The 19086-nt window shown below is 41.1% G+C and overlaps 1 protein-coding gene across 1 annotated transcript; it reads right to left on the minus strand.

Moving 5' to 3' along the window:
* Positions 1-143: 143 nt before the first annotated feature.
* On the minus strand, positions 144-18794 carry si:ch211-63o20.7 (Serine/threonine-protein kinase pdik1l-B-like). The gene is made up of 4 exons (XM_049590702.1): positions 18620-18794; positions 16991-17750; positions 12631-12856; positions 144-2146 (listed from the first exon to the last, which is right to left on the minus strand). The coding sequence occupies exons 2-4, from the start codon at positions 17717-17719 to the stop codon at positions 1902-1904; spliced, it is 1200 nt and encodes a 399-aa protein (XP_049446659.1). The 5' UTR covers positions 17720-17750; positions 18620-18794; the 3' UTR covers positions 144-1901.
* Between the last annotated feature and the right edge of the window lie 292 nt (positions 18795-19086).

Raw genomic sequence — 19086 nt, forward strand, 5'->3', positions numbered from 1 at the left:
ATGGTTCCTTTTATGCTAATGCTGCATTAATTGTGTTATTCTAAAGGCCTGTGTTTGTGGGCCATTATTCTCACTTAAGCAAAACTGCAAAGCTTTACAATATCAGCTTTATTAAAAAAAACATTACATTTAAAAAAGGGTTCAGAACAGTGTTATGTTACATATTTTTTCAAGCATGTGGGCAAAAAACTTATGAAATAAGTAGCCATCTAAGATACGGACTGTCAATGACTAAGACTGATGACCAGTAATAAATGCTGTGGACTCGGTATGGATACGATCTGCAACCTTCCTAATGGCTGCCTTTAATTTCCTGTTCATGAGGGGATGGTATATACGTGATCGTTAGTCACTGTTAGCCTCATACAGCGAGCCCGTTTAGTTGTCAGTGCAGATATCACAAAACAATGTTCACGCAGTCACAGACAGTAGTTTGACTTAACTTTCAAAATGCTCTATGCTTTAAAAAAAATCATCATTCAAAATGTGACTGATTCAAAACACAACAGTTAAATTGTGAGGAAAAAACATTTTAAAATAAACGCTTATAGAAAAAAACAAACATTTTCAAGTCATTTAAATTTGCGTATAAAGCTTCAACTTTAAAAAAACCCCATTGTTTTAAATACCAATTCATGGCACATTTTAAAGCTGTACTCCACCTTATTAACACATAATTAGGCTTGGGTGGTATCTTTTTTTCATACCTTAAACCTTCTTACATTTCAGGGGAATGTATATATGATGGTGTTTGTGTGCAGCACTAAGATGATATAAAGTCACTAAAGAACTGAACTGAAATGAACTGAAAAAGCAATTGATTATGTTATTCTAGTAGTCTACCAAAAGTTTAATTTGTATTTGTAATAATAATTTATGTAAGAAAAAAATCGATACTTGTCTCTGTAACGATGTGAAATTGCCACACAAAAATATTGTGATACTATGCTGTATAGGTTTCCCAGCAACCTTTATATAATATAAAGACAAGCATCTGTATTTTTACTGTATTAAAATCAAACCTTCAGGATTTCTACCAATACCCTGCTCTACTGTAATACCATGATACCACCCAAGCCTACATTTATTTTAAAAACACCAAAAACTACAACCGACAAAATGACCATAGCATTGAATCTGCCCCAGTTCCTCACACAATGTCAACAACAGTTATGACTAGTGTCACAAAGGTAGTATTTATTATTACCATACTACTGCACTGGAATGCATAAAATGTCTCTATTGTTTAATCACTTACTTTACAGATCTGAGATGTGGAAGCCCAGTGAACATGCTGCATCAACGTGTGGTGGAAATATTTGGTTAAGATAATAATCACTAAATAATAAAGCTACATTTCTCAACAAATAAAAAGATCAATGTTAACATAATCAGTCAAAATTTACACCCAGTAGGAAGTTGAGATAATGAGTCAACAGAATAGTGCAGACCCAGACAAGCAGCAACAGCAACAATCCCTGACATTTCATTTCAGCCATATGTACACACTAAAATTGATTTTTCTGTGTCAAGCATCAGAGGCCTAACCAACAGCATGGCACTTACATCAAATACAGCCTGAGTACGTCACACTCGATCTTTATATGGACTTGTCTAAATATAATTGTGTTTGGTCTGCAGTACAGCCAGGTTTCAATATTCCTTTATATCCCTGTGATCCCTTTATGTGGCTTCCTACAGCTCAGCTTCTGTCTCAGTGACAAGAAAAGCACCTTCAGTCCTATATAATCATACACATTTCTGATCCCCACTTTTCTGTGGCAGTAAAGTGGTTATTTCTTACACATGTAGGAAGCACTGCAGTCAGGGGGTCCACTTTCAATATTTCCATGTAGTGGCTGTGGTGGTTATAGCCATTATGGTCTCTTAAGTGCACTTTGTCAGTGGGAGTCCTCTTTCAGAGCAGAGCACACTCTGGCCTCCAGCTGGTCTGCTGGAGGCCGAGTGTCCGGGTTTGAGGCGAGCATGTCTAAAAGCAGGGTGCACATTGCTGGACCAGGAGGGGGTGGCAGCGGGGGCGCTCTCTTAAACTTCATAGGGATACACAGCTGGAGGTCAGCATTCTCCCACAAGGCTTCCCCCAGCGGCATCAGCCAGCCTGAGCGACCCTTAGACACGTAAGCACCTAAAAAGGAAACACAAGGGGAGACACTGTTAAGTCATCATGCAAGACGCTCTGGGCTGACAGCAGTAACACACGCTGCAGGGAGCCTCTTCATGTCAGTGATTGTGGGCCACACTTGGATTTGCAAGTAGTCAAGTGCCTGCTGATGTGACATATTTCTAGGAACTGCAGACAGAGCCAAAGTGCCCTTAAGACTACAATTGTGTGGAAGATTCTGAGAACACATGGGACACTCAAGCTCAGAATGCAGTGTTATTGAAAGTTCTGAATATGATGTTCAGGACCTTAATATAGCAGCAAACCATTATTTGCAATGTATAGATATAGCTGAGTAATGGCGTCCTGAGCAGAGAATGAAGTCAAGTTCCCTCTGTGTCGTAATCTGAGCTTTCCTGTGGTAAGCCTTTTTGAGCCGGGTGTGCATGTTAGTGTATGTTTGTATCCCACTGGCTAGCTAGCTGGCAACACTTTGCACTGTGCTCATATGGTGGTTACCACTGATATTGGGATGGCGTCGAAACGTAGCGCCCACCTTCCGGTTCCCCCCCAGTTAACACCGTTAGCTCCATCAGCACTGTTGCTGTTATTTACTGCTGTTTTAGGACTGTCAGTTGCTAGCTGCTGGCTCAGCCACCTTCATGTTGGGAACTGTGTGCAGACAACTCATACACTCTGAATTTTCATATAGAGACCCTTTAAACAGTAACAATACAATTAAAATCAACAAACACTAAATGAAAAACATCAAAAAGAAATGTCAATAATTGGTGTTAATAAAACAAATCTCACTTAAAGGAACAGTGTGTAAGATTTAAGGGAATTTAAGGGTGTCTAGTGGAGAGGACTGCAGATTGCAACCAGCTGATACTTCTCCTGATTAGAATTCCTTCAGTCTTCATTATTCAGAAAGGTTCTACTGGGTGCTGAATTATCTACAGAGGTCTCCTTCTCCCCAAAACAAACAGACCAGGTGATTTAAACTGATAAAAAACACTGAATAAAACAGTTTTCACGTTGTTTTTCCAATGCTGCTTTTTTCCAGTGAGCTTCTCACTACAGCAGCGAATGCAAAGACTTGAATGTCCCCATCTACAGACAGTGTTTGGTTTGTCCATTCTGGGCTACTGTAGAAATTCAATATAAACGACTCATTTTAAGGTAATGAAAACACGATTTATATTTTCAAGTATGCAGTAAAGAAAATTTACCCACTATTATATTTAATTTCTGCCAATAAAGCCCCATAAATCCTACACACTGAACTTTCAGTTGTGATAATTAGTATGCTGACGATACTGGTATGCTTATAGGGATATTACTTAAATCTGAATATTGAGTTAAATGAGACATTTTTCCATATTTCACGATATCCAGCATGAATACTGTCAAAACTGGATTTTTTTTGTATGTACAGTACAGGCCAAAAGTTTGGACACACCTTCTCATTCAATGCGTTTTCTTTATTTTCATGACTATTTACATTGTAGATTCTCACTGAAGGCATCAAAACTATGAATGAACACATGTGGAGTTATGTACTTAACAAAAAAAGGTGAAATAACTGAAAACATGTTTTATATTCTAGTTTCTTCAAAATAGCCACCCTTTGCTCTGATTACTGCTTTGCACACTCTTGGCATTCTCTCCATAAGCTTCAAGAGGTAGTCACCTGAAATGGTTTCCACTTCACAGGTGTGCCTTATCAGGGTTAATTAGTGGAATTTCTTGCTTTATCAATGGGGTTGGGACCATCAGTTGTGTTGTGCAGAAGTCAGGTTAATACACAGCCGACAGCCCTATTGGACAACTGTTAAAATTCATATTATGGCAAGAACCAATCAGCTAACTAAAGAAAAACCAGTGGCCATCATTACTTTAAGAAATGAAGGTCAGTCAGTCCGGAAAATTGCAAAAACTTTAAATGTGTCCCCAAGTGGAGTCACAAAAACCATCAAGCGCTACAACGAAACTGGCACACATGAGGACCGACCAGGAAAGGAAGACCAAGAGTCACCTCTGCTTCTGAGGATAAGTTCATCCGAGTCACCAGCCTCAGAAATGGCAAGTTAACAGCAGCTCAGATCAGAGACCAGATGAATGCCACACAGAGTTCTAGCAGCAGACCCATCTCTAGAACAACTTTTAAGAGGAGACTGCGTGAATCAGGCCTTCATGGTCAAATAGCTGCTAGGAAACCACTGCTAAGGAGAGGCAACAAGCAGAAGAGATTTGTTTGGGCCAAGAAACACAAGGAATGGACATTAGACCAGTGGAAATCTGTGCTTTGGTCTGATGAGTCCAAATTTGAGATCTTTGGTTCCAACCGCCGTGTCTTTGTGAGACGCAGAAAAGGTGAACGGATGGATTCCACATGCCTGGTTCCCACTGTGAAGCATGGAGGAGGAGGTGTGATGGTGTGGGGGTGTTTTGCTGGTGACACTGTTGGGGATTTATTCAAAATTGAAGGCACACTGAACCAGCATGGCTACCACAGCATCCTGCAGCGACATGCCATCCCATCCGGTTTGCGTTTAGTTGGACGATCATTTATTTTTCAACAGGACAATGACCCCAAACACACCTCCAGGCTGTGTAAGGGCTATTTGACCAAGAAGGAGAGTGATGGAGTGCTGCGGCAGATGACCTGGCCTCCACAGTCACCGGACCTGAACCCAGTCGAGATGGTTTGGGGTGAGCTGGACCGCAGAGTGAAGGCAAAGGGGCCAACAAGTGCTAAACACCTCTGGGAACTCCTTCAAGACTGTTGGAAAACCATTTCAGGTGACTACCTCTTGAAGCTCATGGAGAGAATGCCAAGAGTGTGCAAAGCAGTAATCAGAGCAAAGGGTGGCTATTTTGAAGAAACTAGAATATAAAACATGTTTTCAGTTATTTCACCTTTTTTGTTAAGTACATAACTCCACATGTGTTCATTCATAGTTTTGATGCCTTCAGTGAGAATCTACAATGTAAATAGTCATGAAAATAAAGAAAACACATTGAATGAGAAGGTGTGTCCAAACTTTTGGCCTGTACTGTATATACAGATGTTTGATGGTACCTTTTTTCAGTTTTTCTAGGACAAAAAAGAATGTTTGACCTGTAAATGTGAACATTTCTCACACAATACTGAGGCATGAAGGCATTTAGGATATCTACCTTCTTTATCTATAAATTAAACTTTGTGTCATCAATACATTCTTGTATTTATTGCAGCTCTTTAAAATCTCTGAAGCACCCTTTTTTCAGTCATACAAAAATAAAATGTATTTTACTCATTTGATCAAAATAATCCAACGTCACATAATTTGATCATATCCATGATAAGGCCAATGTAATTACCTTTCTGTTAATCAAATATCATCAGACAGCGAAAAGCACACGTTTAAAGGTGCGAACACACCAAACCAACATCAAAGAACTAGCAGCGATGAAAGCCAACTGTTTCATCATCTACGTCACCTCACGTTGCAGGGAAGAAGACTGTTTGCAAGTTACCATAGAGGTAAACAATGCAGGTTTAAAATGGCTTTGCAAATGTTTTGAGGGGGAAAATGCATTCAACCTGTTGGTTGGGCCTAAAGGATACACAAAGGGACTTTTGGTGAGTAACACTGAATGTAAACGAAAACTCCACAGTAAAGCTACAACTACAGACTATTTTCACTGTCCATCGACAACTCAGTTATTTTCTTGATTAATGGATTAGTTGTTGATTAGTTGTTTATAAAATGTGAGAAAAATGTGACGGTTTTTTATCACCGTTTCCCAAAGCCCAAGATGATCTCCTCAAATGTCTTGTTTTGTCCACAATTCGGACTGGGCAATATAATATCATAATATTTTTGGCTATATCGTGATACATGATGGATATCTCCTCTAAGCCACAGGAGGAGAAAATGTCATTTTCTGCAACAGTATTTTGGTTAGTGTGGATTCTAAACCAGAGTGGCTACGATGAACCTTATATCTCTATGGTGTAACCAAACATCATCACAGCTTTATGACAAACTAACTAGTTTCAGCGGATTGGTTGGTGTGGACTTCACACCCAGACTTAAGAGAGAACTTACATATAGCTGGTGTAATTTGCTGCTGCTGTTTTGAATTGATCTGGCTGATTAATATGGGTGTAAATCATAGGTTCCATCACAATACAATATTGCATAGATTCTATGGTCAACAATATGATATTTGCTGATATCACACAGGCTGCCACCATACAATTTCAATTCAATTCAGATGCTTGCGACTGATATGAGACAATATCAGTAAATCTCCTTATTGTCTTTTCTTGGTTGCTTGGCATTCTCTGCCTGGCACTGGGCCCCTAACACTGTTTGAATGTTTAGGAAGGTGTCACTGGATGGAAATGGTGATAGAGATGTGACATGGGGGTCTCAAAATAAAAGCATATCTTAAAAATGATTACATGTATCAATGTTTTCATTTTGCATCGATAATTTTGGATCGTTGATCATTAAATTGATATATAAATCTAGATCGATGTATCGGTATGCCCAACTGCTTAGATCTCAGAAGCTGAGCAAAGTTAAAGTACCAACATGAACTTCCTCTTTTTTCTTTCAGACTATAATGAAATTAATACTTCAGGAATTTGGCTGGTTATCAGAATAATTAAGAAAGATAAAACTTGGAGTTATAACTCCAATTTGTCTTTATTTGACATTTTCTACACTAAATGCTTAATCAAAAACTTATTAGATTAATGAGGAGAAAAAAAATCATTAGTTGCAACCTCCCCAACAAAAATATTAAAGCACATTATCTGTGAAAGTAATTAAAATAAAAATCGACTGTTGCTTAATCTCAAGGTTTCTTGTAGTCCTTTATAGTTTTCACTGGAATATATATTAGTTTTTAATTGGATATATATAATTTTTAATGTTAAAAACACATCCATCTTGCAAGTACAAGTCTTCTTCCTCTGATGATGTTCAACACTGAACCCTGACCTAAACACTTGAAGTGAAGTCTCTAGTCAAGTGGTCAGCAGTGATTTCCTGATCTGACTGAGCAAAGAGCCAATAAGCGCTGGTCTCAAGAAGGACAAACATAAGAGGGTGTGTGGCTGTGTGTTGCTCCTTGACTCTGCTCTCTGCGTTCCCCTGCCAAGTCAAATAACTGTGTGGGTGTGTGGGTCTTGAGAGAGGATAAAGTAAAATAATAGAGCATTTTATCTGTCTGTGAAAAGCCTCCAGCTGCCTCTCCCCATTTCCTCACCCACAAAGAGGATTGTGATCGGGGTTGCTAAATTACATTTTGGCCTTTTTTTTTTTCTTTTTTTTTTAAATTTGAATCCACTGAAACCCCTCTCTCCCCCAATCATAACCATTTCATTCAGCCTAATGGAGTATCAATGACTCAGGGAGGTTCTCAGACACTAAAGTTGTGGATAATGGTTCATATCTCTCTGCCTTCAAGTCAGCTCTGCCCCAACCCATTTTTTGTGAATAAAATGAGACATCTGTATAACAGCCATTTGGTTCCTCTCTGACAGTGGAGCGCAGAGCACAACTGGGCCCTGCCTACACTAAGATGCTTTCTCATCCTATAGCTACATGGGGTTCTGACAGGAAAACAGGACATTAAAGGAGGAGATTAAAATCTCAATGATGTTTTCTATAGATATACTGAATGCTGGCACAGTGCTTCTGCTTGCTCATATTCGATTGGCCAAAGCTTTGCAGACTCACTACATCACTACGCAATGACAAGTTGACTCGCATCTTTGCACATTCTCAGAACCCATCGGCTGTATTCGGCGTCTGACTTCCGGCAGACAGTGATACAGCCTCTGGGGGCAGACCCCCGATTTTCTGGCATTCCAGTTTGATTTGGGCGGAGGAGGCGAATTTTCGTTTCCGACTTCCATTTAAATATAAGTAAATATGCTGAAACATTGCAATGGATTCAGAGTTTGCAGTAGTCTGAGTGGGCGGAAGTTCGCTGCATAGATCAGCCACTCATTGGGCGGAACGAACCACCCGCTGAAGTCCCGCCCTACCACCTCCGGTTGTGTAGCAGTTTTCAACCGTTTTCAACACGTCCTTTATTAACTTTTGCGTGTTTGATCTTGCGGGGATGTAGCCATTTTTCTGCCATGGTTCGCGTCCTGTAGGCGATATTTTTGTGGGCGTGTTACACCAAAACCTGTTTCCCCCGGCAATATTTTTGCAAGCACACCGTTGCTGTGGCACCGCCCAGAACAATTGTGATTGGCTGAAAGAAATACAAGCAGCCGGGGCGTTTTTTTCTCCAATCTTAAAGTGAGAGTCGGCCCAGCCAGACCTTTCTTTTCTTGAAAAAGGTCTGGTGAGCGGGACTAATTTTGCAGTGACGCCAATTATGTTCCACCTTGTTAGTTCACCGCACGGACTGTTTAACCTGGCAACATCTGCAGCCTGCTCAAACGTGATTGATCAATATCACACAGACTACAAACAGCCTAGCACCGGAAACCAGGGCTCTTCCACTCTTCTTCCGGAGGCAAGATCTCCAGGGTTTGCCTACAGACTCTACATTCACTGAATGTAGAGTCTGTATATAGAGACTAATCTTTGCATCACCATCAAAATATAATTGATCCTCAGTGATGATGGCTGATGTTATTAAAAGCACTGAGTCAGGACCAAAAGATGGGTAAGAAGATTAAAAAGGATTTAATTTAAGAATAAAGAAACTGGTATCTCACATGCTACCAACAACAGCACTATTGTAGCCCTTTTCCATACACATGCACTGGCTTGGCTTGACTTGGAGCATCAGCCCAGTGAGGCAAGGATTTGCCACTCCAAGAAAAGCACCAGGCTTTGAAGCCTATTTTACTGAGTAGCCAAAAGTGGAATTACATCATCATGTGATGCTAAGGGACTCAAAAAGACTTTTTCCCTGTAGACTTACATTGTGAAAGAGACATCTGTGAATCAGTAGATCCATTTTTTTGAACGTCACACACAGTCCTGCACTGGGTCGATCCGCAAAAACAGCTGATTTGCGGGTGGTTTTTAAAAAAAACATTTTTTCCCGGGTTCGGATCTGGGTGGAAAAAATAACATGCGGGTCGGATCGCGGGTTTTAGATAAACACATCAGTCATTAGTTCGGTAAACTACAGATAACTATCTTGGTCATTATTTACTCTCTGAGGATCGCCTCCGCTATTTCGCAACGGTCACTGGTTCAGCTGTTTACACGCGTTTCACCATCTAATAACACAATTTGTGATTGGACGACAGAATCAACATGGCTGCCACCGTCTAATAAGCGCCGCTTCCAAAACAGTAAATAATTATTTAGGTATTTGAGAAATAAGTGGATAAAACGTACAACTATCACTTTATAATGTTTCTGAAGTGTTTCCCTGATGGATTACTCCTCTCCTCGATGGATTCTAAAAACACGTGACAGCTCGTAACTGCTGAACGTCGCTCTGGACAGAAAGTAAGTCTATTATTACAAATGTAAAGTTCCTTTACATAGATTAAAAGTTTAAAAGCATTAAACGTAACAAACGAGTGCTTTTACACTCATATGGGAGAAGAACACAGAGGGTTGATGATGGAGCTGAAGTCAGGTTTTTATTGTGAGAGCTGCTTCCTTCAGGTCGTTGTTTACTCACTGGCACCTTAACTGTGGCAATATGCTGTTCAATATTCAGCCAATATGACCCAAAATGATTACTTTATATACGGGTTACGGGTCGGGCTGCGGGTCGTGTTTCAACGGGTCGGACTGGGTTGCGGTACTAATTGGCCTGATGCGTGGGTTTGCGGTTCAGGTGCAGGTTTGTACGTCGCGGGTCGGGTCGGGTCGGGTCGGGGCAGATCTTGAAAACTGGACCCGTGCAGGACTCTGATGTCACAACCCCCACAGCATGACTCGTTTCACCATCCTTGAGCTACTTGGTCCGGTAACATTTGGAAAGTCTAGGAGAGCCACATTAAATTATTTCATCCCCACAAAGTTAGCAGAGTGCTAATTCAGAGGTCAGTCACTCGGCCGGTGGAAGCTAGCCACTTGGCTGCACTCTGGCGTGCTCAGCAGCAGTAAGTCTGTCGTGCACTTGCTCTATGGGCCCCACAGTGCAGAAGATCTGGGTACTTTCATACCGTGGAAATTGAGCTTTTTTGGCAAAAATGGAAATTCAGCCATTATCTACTCACCCATATGCCGAGGGAGGCTCAGGTGAAGTTTTAGAGTGCTCACATCCCTTGCGGAGATCCCAGGGGAGAGGGGGTAGCAACACAACTCCACCTAATGGAGGCTTACGGCGCCCCAGATTCAAACGTCCAAAAACATATAATTGAAACCACAAAATATCTCCATATTGCTCATCCATAGTGATCCAAGTGTCCTGAAGCCCTGACATAAAAAGTTGTTTGGAAAAACGTCATTTGAACTCTGTTTTTAAGCCTCATTGTAGCCTGCAGCTCTAACTGACTCTCTGTACACCGCGCTCACGTGTGTGCGGAGATATTTTGTGGTTTCAATTATGTGTTTTTGGACGTTTGAATCTGGGGCGCCGTAAGTGTCCATTAGGTGGAGTTGTGTGGCTACCCCTCTCCCCTGGGATCTCCGCAAGGGATGTGAGGACTCTAAAACTTCACCTGAGTCTCCCTCGGCATATGGGTGAGTAGATAATGGCTGAATTTTCATTTTTGGGTGCACTATCCCTTTAATGCTCTACTGAGCAACTTTAATAGGAATGAACGGGGCTCTGCCTCCAATGCTGTATACTGTACAGGACTCCTTATACATCCATGGTCTTGAGTCCCTAACATTTAAAAGCTGCACATTTTTTAGTGCTGTTTACTACTGCACTGTGCAATGACTGTTGGTAGCCAGCTATTTCTTACCATTTTGATTGGTATCTACTGCTTATTGCTTGAAAATGGAGATGGACCTAATCGTCCCTGAATGATGATGAGCCCATCTGATGTCACCGTAGTAGAGCTTTAATTCTCTGCCCGAACCTGATCAGGCTTGACCCGACCTGCCCGATTCAGGCTGGACCAGGCTATAATTTCTCAAAAAGCCTTCAGGCTTGAATTGGGTCAGTTCATGCCAATTTCCTGCTGTTCTTTTTTAATGCAGCCCTAGCAGTCTGTGTAATGTGATGGATAATGTATAAAACTGTGTTGCCATTAACAAATAGGAGTATGCACACACATCCAAACCAACAAGGGCAGGTGCTGAGTTGAAAGGAACTGCTTACACACTGCAGACATTATCCACTTATTTATTACACCAAGGCGGTGATGTTTTGATCAAAACTGCTCTTCATGTGTTGCCATTAACCCATTACAACTAAAACTCTAACTAAACTAAAAATGTTGAGAAATAGAATTAGATTTAGACAGACAAATCATTAGAGGGTCATTTGCTCACATACTGTTCACAAACTCCAGTGCATTGCACAGGAGACACATGAAACAGGCCATTCTCATGCTTAAATGGCATGTATTGCATTGGACTGGAGGGAAAACGAGAGCAAGAGGGAAGGAGGCTGCACAGCAACCTGGTTGGCAGTGTTTGCCTCTGCTTCCCCAGCAGTGGGAGAGATGAGCGTAACATGCAGTGAAGAGTGGTTATTAACATCTGCGCACTGCATTGCCATAGACCACCGTGCGCACCTAGCACAAGGGCACTCGTAGGTCTGCCGTTGTGCGTGAGATGAAGAGCTGATGACAGACTCTTGTGATAACACAGGGGGGAAAAAAAGAAGAAATGGTGCAAGGACACATCAGTGCTTAGCTTGTAATAAATGCATCAATGGAATTATTTTTCACAGTGAAAATTTTTATTCAGGCTTGGGTCCAAAACTGCTGCCTTGGTTCAGGTGGTCCATCTCGGGCACAACTCAGTGCCTTTAAAGTGGTAATGGAAACGCCAATCATTGCAGCATGGTTTGACTCGTCACAGCCAATACAAAAGCTCCATTGGAGGAGCAAAGGCTGAATTATACACTGTCCACTTATATTACAAGAATTAGAGCTACTATAATCTGTATCAAAATGTACATAGCATGAATCATCCATCTCTGTGCCATTTAGATTCATGATTGTACCCGCCATGGTTGATGAATGTATGATGTATGGTATGTGACATTTTTAATATGTGCCAGTTAATTAAGTCAAACTCGATTCAGTGCAATGCGTCATCAACCAGACCGCACACTCAACCTTTTTAACCTTTCTGTGAGTGCCCTGACTGATGAGGGGGATACAACATGACAGGTCTATGCTGATGTGTTACCCAAAATGGTAACACTGTCCCATATATGCGAAGATACAGACAAAATTTGTATTTACATATTAGCATGTTGATGTCTAGGTTTATATCCCACTGCCAATGTCCAGTTGGATGCTGCTTTGGCTGCTCACGCGGTGTGGTTTGAGGCGGCAGACATTCTCCATCTTTTCCTCTCTTGTCTTTGCTATTGACTCTTTACTGTGCACTCACCCAATTGTTCCTGTGTAGCCCCTTCTTCCAGAAAGGTGATTCTCTCCAGAACAGCCCAGAACATCACACCCAGGGAGAAGATGTCTGCCTGGGCTGTGTACGTCAGTCCACCCCACACCTCTGGAGCCATGTAGAAGTCAGAGCCACAGGTGGAGGAGAAGTGCTGCCGGGTCAGATCACCATCCACCACACCTTCACTCATCTTGCTCAGACCAAAGTCTGCCACCTGGAGGATGGACAGGCAGATTAATTAAATTAGACAGAAAGTATGCTTTCTGTTGGCATAAAAGTTTTTTTCTCCCACAAATGTATGACTCTAGAACCTTTTCATTTAGGCCTGTCCCTTACGTAAAAGAGTAAACAGTAGTGTCCTGATAGAGGGCTGAGATATGGATTCTACACTATGCTGCAATATGTGGAAATATTAACTCAATAGAGCTGAAAAGATCAGTCCATTAAATAAGCATTTCACCAATATAAAACAGGTCCTAACATAAAACTGGTCTGCATTAAGGACAGACCGATACATCGGCCGGCCGATATATCGGGCTGATATTTGAGTTTTTTACTTGTATCGGCATTGGCCGATATGCGCGTGGGTTCGCGGATTTATTTTTCCCTGGCACTTTTTTTCATTTGAAAGTATGTGGTTAAGTCCAACAAAGCTGTTGAATCCTACTGTGTACAGTTGTTGTTGTTTTATTTATGCTTCAGCTTAAATATTTGTTTGTTTCATAAAGACATTACTGGAAGATTTAAGAGCACTGAACTCTTTTTTTATTTGAATGTATAATAATAATAATAACAATAATATTTTACCTGTTCTACCTCAACTTCCCATCTTGTTTTAGTATTTTTTACTGTTCAATAAATGCTTCTTATTTTAAACTTGAGACATGTAATATTTGTTATCATTGTGTAATTTTTTTTTATGTAAATTGAGGGAGCAAAAGCAGTATCGGCCCCAAATATCGGCTCAAGAAAATCGGCAGTCCATAATCGGTCATCGGCTAAGGGTGATGGAAAAAAATCGGTATCGGCATCGGCCCTAAAAAATCCATATCAGTCTATTTCTAGTCTGCATATGCAGTAGAAAAACTAAATTACTTTTCAAATTGGTGCTACATGACCAGAGAAAACTGAAAAAGGGACTGAGGCATTCACTTTTGCTCAAGAGGTAGAAAAACTGCAACTACCAGAATGCACTGTGCTGCACCACACCAAATGCTCCTGCTGGTAGGCCAAGTAATGTAAACCCCTCTGTTTGACACAGTGGCAGCCGGCTGGTCACAAACAATCTTATATTACAGTTATGCATTAAGCTAAAACATCTGAGGTGAAAAAAAGCAACTCAGTAACATAATCTTAGTTTATACTTGGTCAGTGCTGCTTAGTTTTGATGGGATTTCGGTCTGAGTTAGAAAGACAGGGAGGGGGAGAGAGAGAGAGAGATCCACTTCTGTACTCTGTGTCTGTGGTGGCAGCACGGGTGGCGGGCAAAATAAAAATGCGGAAGTACAGCCTGTAGTTCGAGCAACAGCCCAAGAGAGCCAGCAGAACTCCACCGCATGACCCATTTTGTGTCATCCGGCAGAGCTGGGTGGCTGGCGGGGAAAGATGTCCAGCTACTGGTTTGATGGAGGGAAGTTTACCACAGCTCATTTACACATACTACCCACATTGTTATGACACAAAGCTGGTTAAAAATCAGTGAAGTATCCCTTTAATCAATCAGTCATTGAGTTCATCAACAAAGAAAATATTTTGCATTTGTTCTTAAAAATTATTAAAAATGATCATTCAAATAGATGCAGGTTAACTATTTTAATCACCTCTTCAATAATTTTAAGTAAAAAGGCAAATTACTTTCCAATTCCAGCTTGTCAAATGTGAATAGTTGCCAGTGTTCATTGTCTGCTGTGATAGTAAAGTGAATATCTTTGGATTTTGGACTGCTGGTCTCACAAAACAACCCATTTCAATATGATACATTTTTTCTGCACCATTACCAAGATTACATTTGGATAGAAAAAAACGGAATGATGTTGTGATTGGAATATAAAAATCCAAGTCATGCCATGCCATTATGAATTCGTAAAGAAAACAGTGTTTGTCACATGCCTCCACAAAAAATGACAAATATTTTGATTTAGTGATTGATCAGGGACCATGGTTAAAGGGCCAGTGTGTAAAATGGGTTGAAAACAGTGACATCAGTGGTCAAATTCTAGATTGCAGGGCTCACTAGCTCACCCCTCCCGTCGGGTAAATGACGGCGGCCTCGTAGGGACAAAAAGCCTTGCGCACGAGTTTTTCAGGAGTAGATCTATCTAGCGACAAGGTGAATATTTATTTAGAAATCTAAATCATGTTACGATATTGTAATGAATCTCTCACGAGCAGGAGACCAGAGGAGCGTTCGGGAAAAAGCCAGTTTATTTGAGCACTCCAGAAACTCCGTTAACACTCCACTCCGTCCCAAACTCTGACTCTTCTAGCGTAACAGACACACTTCATACACACATACTCGTTTACCATACCGAGTGGGCACCCCCTCCCTCTCTGCTCCACCAATCTCCAGCCCTCACACTGACTGACAGCGTAGCCGGTAAACACAGCTCAGCTGTTTATTTAGCCTAGCAATATCTCCGGACTATAGTAGCTGCAATGGACGACTTTGAACGCGATTTTGAAGAGTTTCTTGTAGCGGACACAGATCCAGAGCCATACCTGTTTGAGCCGGAGCATACAGATGAGGAACTCCATGTGTTTGATGCTGAGCGGGCCAGAAGAGAGGCTGAATGCACAGAATGGGATTTGGTGCTACCATCGCTGGGGAGATATATCATCAGGAGGAAAAGCGCCGCAGAGAGTGCATCACAAGGAGTGAAGTTGCGTCTTCTTTTCCTCGCAGATGACGGTTCGGGTTCATTCTCTCCTGTTGCGTGGTAAGTGTGGTCCATTCGCAAACTTTATAACTAAAAAAAACTTTTCACTACTCTCCATCGGCGAACTACTAACACTCTCTGCTGTTTCCTCCTCCTTCTTCCTTCCGCTGTCTTCGTTGGTTCATTTATACACGCGAAACGCGTTCTCTGGCTGGCTGGATTGCCCGCTCGGTCTGCCGTACATACATGGCGGTGCAAGATGTATAAAAGCATAATTATAAGGCTACGAAAACCGAATGAATTTTATTTTATAGCGATTATACACTTGTATAAACATATTAATGGGTAGAATATTCAGATTCAGATTCAGATTGACAATAAACCATGCCAAATATTACACACTGGCCCTTTAACAGCAGCATTTATCCAACTGTATGCTCAGTACTTGCCAAACATATGCACTTTCACCTAAAAACCTTAGTACTGGAGTCTGGCTTTGAAGAGAGCAAAGTTAAGTTTCATCTTCTGTCAGTAGTACAGTAAATAGAAAGGTTTTGGTGAAAATGTATGTGTTTGAGAAGTACTGAGAATATGACTGGTAGGGGTGGGTGATATGGCCCTAAAATAATAAAATGATATTTCTGCAATAACAATATTTTTGACACTGTGACAAATTTTACCTATTTATTTTTTATTGCTTTAAGAACTTAGAATTGCAACAAAATAAGTGACATAGTTTTACATGATGACCTAACAGTTTGCCTGTAAATATTCAATAAAAACTACAGAAAAATGATCTCAACAACAACAACAACAACAGTAACTCAGAGGGAGATTCAGATTTTGTGTACAATATTAATAGCACAACAAAATAAAATATAAATTTAAAGCACTTGTGGACTGGAGGGTTCAAATTCAACATAATTTTAAGTGCTGCTTTATCCTATGAAAAGATACACAAATGCACGTCAGCCCTCATAAGCCCTCAGTGATGTCCAAGATGAAGTCTTGTGAGAGCAGATATAAATATGGTGTATTTTTGTATTTCTTTTATCCCTTTAAATGAAATATTGAACCCACAAACAATCTGCATGAGTGCCTGGACACTGAATTTTACTTTCTGACCACACTGTTGTGCCATATATTTCCCCCAATTTATCGACCTATCGTACTCCTATTTTTAAAGCACCTGTGGTTAAGTTTTATAAATTCCGCTGTCCACCTGATACAGATTCTCTTTGTTTGGGACACCAGGGTAAGGACAGCATTTTTTATCTTTTTTTTATTTTGATTTTTATTATATTGATTGTTGTGTCTCAAAGTTATTGCTACTGTGAAAACCAAACATCCCCTGAAAGCAAAAACAATTAAGAACAACAATGCTTTCAAAGTTTGCAAAAAGTTGTGTAGTGATTCTCAGATATCATCTCTTATGTGACACAAACATTGTCATTTCACAGCTGCTTGCCTACCTTGACAACAGGACCTCCTGGTGTCACACAGACCAGCACATTGTCGGGCTTTAGGTCCCGGTGGGTGATACCCAGACTATGCAGGAAGGCCACAGCGCTGCAGAGCTGCCTTACCACGCTGTGGTTATGCTGGGAGTCTGGTGGCCTGGAGAGCAAGTACTGATTCAAGTCGCCCCCATCACAGTACTCCATCACAAGCCACAGGGCCAAACAGTGCAGTGGTCCGGACTCCTCTTCCTCCCTGTGGGCCGGTCTCTTCCTGGCTCTGTTTTGAAGCCTTTGTGGAGTTGTATAATCACATGCATTTGATTTAGTCTTGTCCTGAAGCTTAGGCTTGGCCTGCACAGTGTTGGTCCTGTCCTGAAGTGTGGAGACAGAGTTGATCTTCCGCTTGGAGTTATTCCTTCCCTGACTTTGTGGTGCTCTGACTACATTGCCCTTCAGTACGCTCTCAACTAGACGTGGAGGCAGTTTTCCTGGCTTTAGAGGCTTCAGGCTCCGTGGCCCAGTCTGCAGAAGGCAGCTGTGGAGTGCAATGACATTTACATGGTTCTTGGCAGTGGCTCTCATGGCCCACAGCTCTTGCAGGTAGAGTTCAATGCACTCAGGGTTTCTACAGGGCAGTCTTTTGATAGCCACCCTCTGTCCTGTTTTGGCCATATGGCCCTCAAAGACCACACCATAGCTGCCTCGTCCCACCTCCCTTTCTAGGGTGTAGAGCTCCTCCATCTGCAACAGGGGCTGGAGCCTGATGGTGGTGCTAACAAATATAAAATAAGTATGTTTAGCATGATAAATCTGACATGTAGCGTCAACATACAAAACTGTCAAATGTAATCTCATGTTAGTTATGAACAAAAGTGAAACTACAAAATAACGTTAGCTGGGAACAAGCTGCTTCACTTGAGACGACTAAATACGACTTAATAAAGTAAATAAACTTAACTTAAACTACTTTTAAGTTTACGTTATTGTGGGTGTCTCTAAATGAGGCTGGGGAAGCTTAATTCAACGTTACACTTCACAATGTTACTGTAATTTACCAGAGGACTTACTCCCCAGATAATTCATGTTAACCTGATTTGTTTTTTTCAAGTTTTAGTACGATACGTAAACAAATGTAACGTTACTACGTTATACAATTTACTTACATTTTCAAAATGTCCTCGAGACCGCATGAACACAGTTACCGAGTCCATTACGTTAGTATAAACAGCTGTGTAACGATACTGACTTTTGCTGTGCAGGTGCCTCTAAATGAAGCTGCAGAAGCTTAAACTCAGCTGGGATTGTTACCGCTAACATTAACGTAACGTTACACTTCATAACTACTATAATGTAATGTGCTAGATGACTTACTCCCCGAATAACTAATCTTTAATTGTTAACGTCACCCGTTTGTTTATTTCAAATTTAAGTTAAAGTATGATACTTAAACAAATGTAACGTTACTATGTTATACAATTTAGTTAACATTTCAAAGTGGCCTCGAGACCATATGAAGACCAAATAAAATGAACATGGTGTTATCTAACGTCATAGGCACACTAACGTTAACTTGTTCAGAGGGAAGCGATTCACAATTCTCTAACCTCAGCCGACCTCTCATTATTTTGATTTCAAACTTACCAACAGGACTTCAGCTGACATTTACAGCAGGAAATCGACTTGAATTTGTAGTCTTCTTGATTAACAAACCGTCTCACACCATATTCAACGAATTTCGATAGTTACTGTTGATGAACAAATGAGATAAAATGGTAGAACAACATATACCACCGAACAAATTAACAAATGCGACAGACTTCCGTGTCTAATTTCAGATCCTCCCGCTCTGTGTATGTACCTGCGTTGTGATTGGCTACGGACACTCAGCCGCGTTTTGTGATTGGTTGGTAGTAGCGCCGTAGAGCGTCATTAATTCGAATTGTCCAGGCAGGCTGCAACCGCGTAACAGGAAGCTGTCACATACTGTCAGCTGGGTTCAAAAGGTATGGGGAAAAAAAAAACAAAAAAAAAGAAACGGACGAGTAAAAACTCGCAGTGCTTCTTCCACCGTTCCACCACTGCCAGCTTTGCATCCATTAATGCTTCCA

The sequence above is a fragment of the Epinephelus fuscoguttatus genome, linkage group LG11 (assembly GCF_011397635.1).
Source record: "Epinephelus fuscoguttatus linkage group LG11, E.fuscoguttatus.final_Chr_v1".
Classification (NCBI taxonomy): Eukaryota; Metazoa; Chordata; class Actinopteri; order Perciformes; family Serranidae; genus Epinephelus; species Epinephelus fuscoguttatus.